This window comes from Trypanosoma theileri, assembly GCF_002087225.1.
Source record: "Trypanosoma theileri isolate Edinburgh chromosome Unknown TM35_Tth_5_V1, whole genome shotgun sequence".
Taxonomy (NCBI): Eukaryota; Euglenozoa; class Kinetoplastea; order Trypanosomatida; family Trypanosomatidae; genus Trypanosoma; species Trypanosoma theileri.
The window spans coordinates 418,153-423,238 of NW_021639847.1; the positions used below are offsets into that span (position 1 = coordinate 418,153).

The window sequence follows — 5,086 nt, forward strand, 5'->3', positions numbered from 1 at the left end:
TATATATATATATATATATATATATCAAAGGTATACTACGTACTTATTTATTTATTTTCGGTAGGTTTTTTTTTTTTTTTTTTTTTTTTTTTGCTTTCTTTTCCTTTTCTTTAGCGACGCCATGATGACTAACCAGGGCAATCATTACTTAAACCCAATCGCATTGCCCACGCAAGGCGGTCCCCCGGGTTGGCGTGATTACCAAAGTATTGGTGTGCAGCTGCGGAGTATTATGCGTGAGGCCTGCGGTGAACCCCCCGCCGGCACTGACCGCGCAAAGGTGGAGAAACGCATCAACATGCTGCAGTGCGCCCTTGAGGAGGTAGAACAGTGGAAGCGGGATAAACAACTCATAGCAGATATGACAAAAGCAAAGGAGTTGCGAGATCATCTTTTACGTCGGGCGAAACAGGATGAGGAACGTATGCTGGAAACGAGAAAGAAGTTTGAAGAAAGGCAGAGAATGGTAAGAGAGATGCAAGAAGATAGAAAACTTTACTATAGAAGCCGAAATCAGCAGATAGATGAAAAAATAGGGTTGTCCAAGGCTCATACAGCAAACGTGCATACAGTGATTATGGAAAGAGCTGAAGCGGAAAGTGAAAAAAGAAATAGAGCCTTACTTAGATTAAAGGAAGAACGTGAACGGGCTACACAGGAACATAAGGAAAAGAGTCAACAACGCATGGAACACTGCCGTGCAGTTCTTCAACGTCGAAAAGAAAGAGAAGAAGCCATTCGACGAGAAAAGAAACTTGCGTATTTGCGGCATGAAGAGGAACTTATGAGATGTCAAGCCACAAATATTGAGCAATCACGTGATACCAGTCAACCTCGAAGAGATTTTAGGAGTCGTTCACGAATGAGGGATGAAACTCGTGATGGGAGTGTGAACTCCGAGTCAAGATCAAGATCGAAAGGACAAGATGATCTCATTAAGCGAATAAAGGAAAAGGAACAACAACATCAAGAACGATATGAAGCTGAAAGAGCTGTTCGTCTCTATGAAATACAACAGAGAGCGATGGCACGAAAAGAAAGACAAGAGAAGCAGCAACGTAATTACGTAGAAGTTCTGGAAAAGAGACTCCAACGTGGTGATGAGATTATTGAGTTAGCACGGAAAAAGAAACAACGGGGAGAAAAGGCGAAAAAAGAACGTGAAGCTCGTGATGTTCAAGCGGGTGAGGCTATTTCACGAGATGTGGAAGAACATCGCAAACGTGCTGAGGCCTTTGAACAGGGGACTCGCAATGCCGCATTAAAGAAGAACTATCGTAGATGGAATGAACGAGCTGCACGTGTTCTTCGCCAACTAGAAGAAGCTCTTAATGCAGATAATGATATTAATCTTGGGAAAGGAGCTGCAGTTGGATTTCTTCCGCAAATGAGTAGTCTTTATAATGATCAAAGAAATTAAGAAGAGTGGGGTATATCATCAATTGTTTCATTTATCAACTGAACATTAGATGGAGGTGTACAAGACTATTTTTGTATCTTGCTATATTTGCTTTCTATCTTATTACTAACAGGAATGAAAAGGAGAAAAAATTAAAGAATGTAAACTCTTTTTCTTCTTCTTTTTTTCGTTTTGTACGAGCAAGTTTCCACTATATTTCGCGCTATTCATGTGTGAACTTTGTTTTTTGTTTTTGTACTGTGTTTATACTTATATCTTTATCTTTATGTAATTGTATCACTATTTGACTGCACCCAAATACATGTGCGTAACTGGGAAGTCTATATAAAGAAATATATTTAAAAAGAAAAAAGAAAAGAGGAAGGCAAAGAAGAAAAATAATCTTTATTTTTCGCTTCTTCTTTCTGTACCAGTTTATGTGTGAAATGATGTGCTGATTTTATTATTATGTACAGATTAAAGGGCTTCCTTATGAGGAAAGGAAAAAAAAAAAAAAAAAAACCACTGCAGTGGTTTTCATGCACCAATCACATTCTATTGTTTTTCCTGTGGATTTATTATCTTTATATATAAATATGTGTTTTTATTTGTAAACTTCGAAAAGGGAGGGATGTACTTGATGATAGTTTATGTTCTATTTATATTTTTATCTTTTCTATGTATTTAATTGCCTTTTTTTTTTCTTTTTTTTTGTTCTTACTCTACATTAAAGGTGGGTTCCGTAATAAGGTCAAAGGTAGTGTATTACAAGAAGAAGAGGAATCGTGTTGATCTTTTCTTTGGTGGATTAAGTAATTACTACTAGACAATGTCGATAGAAACGGAACCCGAAACAACAGATCTTCTTACTGTGATTGTAAGTACGATTCTTATTCCTTCATGGGCTGTATTGCTTGCCTCTGGTTTTGCATCATGTTTCATTAATGTATTCATGAATTGTTTCCTTTATCAAGGTTCTATGGGAAAAATAATACGGTATATGAGAGCATTATGCTCTACAAAAGATGATGAGCATGGTGAATATGGGTATCTACCGATAGAAGTTGATCCTTCTTTGGGAAATTGGGTACTAAACAATTTAGCCCACAACTTTACTTTCTTCCAACCAGAAGAGAATATGACACCATCTTCATCTATTAATCAACCAGAAGTTGTGGCAAATGAGGCCTTACAGAATTCATTACAATATGTAAGACTTGAAGCACAACGTATGGTTTTTGTTTATAATCCCAAGTATATGATCATAGCCACAGCAAAAAGCTTAATAATGTTAATGATAATTCAGTATCATTTTGATTTTAAGGGTGGTTGGGATAGGCTAGTTGTTTGTTGTGCAGCCAATCTGATGAGTGGGTTACTTACGCCTGTATTGGAGTATGGTGCTCGCCTTTTACTCCCACTTGACCTTGATTGTGGTAGAAAGGATTTGGTTGTGGAACCCGAAGAGCCGAAAGACTCCGTGCTTATTGTTGAAGTACTTGTTCAGATTGGTAGACTGGAGCTTGAGGACCTTGAAACTGTATTGATCCAGTGTAGCACGTTCATTGTTTTTGGAGCTGTTCTTTTGCCTGCAGCGGTAGTGTTTTGTGTGGCTGGTTTTAGTGCTTTTATTTGGGTCTTTTCACCTATATGGCTGGTGTATGCGTTGGTACGTTATTTCTACTATCGCTCTGCTAGCGTTGGAGTACAGGCATCCAGTGGTAGAGGAGGTGATGTGTTGTTTACACCTGCAGGTGAATTTGTGAAGGCGGCACTGTTGAAGGTGATGACTTTGTTTTTACTTCAATGGACGATTCAATGTAGTTTCCTCTTTGGTTTGGTATTACTGCAGGGTGGAAAATATGTGGAGGCATTGCGCACAGAAGCGCATTATCAAATATTGGGTTGGTATAATCCAATGGAGATGAACCAATTCCAGTTTCTTTGCTTTGTAAGCCAAGTTTTTTTCTAAGGTGTGTTTTTTCTTTATTTTTGGAGTAACGTACACCTTTCATTGAAGTCTGGTTTCTGCTTTTTTTCTTGTTTTTGTTTTTGTTTTTTATTTATATTGAGTTAAACTTATCTTTAGAAATGACTTTGGTTATTTATTTTTTTTTTTTTTCTTAAATTTTATCCACTTTAATGTTTAGGTATTTCTTTTTCTTTTTTCGTCTTATTTGTTGTTTTGCCATATTTTTCTTTTTTTTTATTTTTTATTTTTTTTTTATTTTTTGAGTTGCGTATGGGTTATTATAAAAAGGCGTAGGAGTAATAAAAAAAAAAAAAAAACTGATCATGCTTGACCATTCAATCTCGTATAATGTTAGGGAACCTACAAATAATGTTGAACCAATAACCATAGATCCTACTGTATCAGCCGCATACGTAACACAAGTTTTGATAATTCCACCGATATACATTGTTTTTCTTGCAAGTGTGTTATGCTGTCTCTTTAATGCGGCTTTTAATTACATTCTTTCAGGGAGGGGAACAGTTGCACGTACAATAGAAAAATGGAGCAGCGTATTGCGGTTATTAAGACATTCGCTTATTGTTAAACAAAAAAAAGATGTTAAAACTATTGTAACGGAATCCAACGGATATGGAGAAGGTGATGGTCTTTTGGATTCAAACACAGTCTCTACTGATCACGTTGATAATGCACTTTTTTTTCAGGGAATATCTAATCCACAATCATTAGAAGAGACTTCACCTGTAGTAAACGCTTCCATAGCAAATGAGGCCTTACAGAATTCATTACAATATGTAAGACTTGAAGCACAACGTATGGTTTTTGTTTATAATCCCAAGTATATGATCATAGCCACAGCAAAAAGCTTAATAATGTTAATGATAATTCAGTATCATTTTGATTTTAAGGGTGGTTGGGATAGGCTAGTTGTTTGTTGTGCAGCCAATCTGATGAGTGGGTTACTTACGCCTGTATTGGAGTATGGTGCTCGCCTTTTACTCCCACTTGACCTTGATTGTGGTAGAAAGGATTTGGTTGTGGAACCCGAAGAGCCGAAAGACTCCGTGCTTATTGTTGAAGTACTTGTTCAGATTGGTAGACTGGAGCTTGAGGACCTTGAAACTGTATTGATCCAGTGTAGCACATTCATTGTTTTTGGAGCTGTTCTTTTGCCTGCAGCGGTAGTGTTTTGTGTGGCTGGTTTTAGTGCTTTTATTTGGGTCTTTTCACCTATATGGCTAGTGTATGCGTTGGTACGTTATTTCTACTATCGCTCTGCTAGCGTTGGAGTACAGGCATCCAGTGGTAGAGGAGGTGATGTGTTGTTTACACCTGCAGGTGAATTTGTGAAGGCGGCACTGTTGAAGGTGATGACTTTGTTTTTACTTCAATGGACGATTCAATGTAGTTTCCTCTTTGGTTTGGTATTACTGCAGGGTGGAAAATATGTGGAGGCATTGCGCACAGAAGCGCAGAATCAAGTGTTCTGTTGGTATAATCCAATGAAGATGAACCAATTCCAGTGGCTGTGTTTTGTCAGTCAACTTTTTTTCTAAGTAATATAATTTCTCTATTTGGAAAATTAATGTTGGTGGCGTTTGACTTGTTTCACTGATTACTTGTGATGATTAAGGATTAAATCTTTTTTTTTTTTTTGTGAATTATTATGATTATGATTATTATTATTATTATTATTATTATTATTATTATTATTA

At 36.9% G+C, this 5,086-nt stretch overlaps 3 protein-coding genes across 3 annotated transcripts; all 3 read left to right on the forward strand.

Annotated features, from left to right (window-relative positions):
* Positions 1-121: 121 nt before the first annotated feature.
* On the forward strand, positions 122-1,420 carry TM35_000052380 (glycoprotein 96-92; the record flags this gene model as incomplete). Its single annotated transcript, XM_029022893.1, has 1 exon — positions 122-1,420. One exon carries the CDS (start codon positions 122-124, stop codon positions 1,418-1,420), a length of 1,299 nt encoding a protein of 432 aa, XP_028885708.1.
* An 808-nt stretch (positions 1,421-2,228) lies between these two features.
* On the forward strand, positions 2,229-3,371 carry TM35_000052390 (uncharacterized protein; the record flags this gene model as incomplete). Its single annotated transcript, XM_029022894.1, has 1 exon — positions 2,229-3,371. One exon carries the CDS (start codon positions 2,229-2,231, stop codon positions 3,369-3,371), a length of 1,143 nt encoding a protein of 380 aa, XP_028885709.1.
* A 323-nt stretch (positions 3,372-3,694) lies between these two features.
* TM35_000052400 (uncharacterized protein) lies at positions 3,695-4,927 on the forward strand (the record flags this gene model as incomplete). Its single annotated transcript, XM_029022895.1, has 1 exon — positions 3,695-4,927. The coding sequence occupies one exon, from the start codon at positions 3,695-3,697 to the stop codon at positions 4,925-4,927; it is 1,233 nt and encodes a 410-aa protein (XP_028885710.1).
* Between the last annotated feature and the right edge of the window lie 159 nt (positions 4,928-5,086).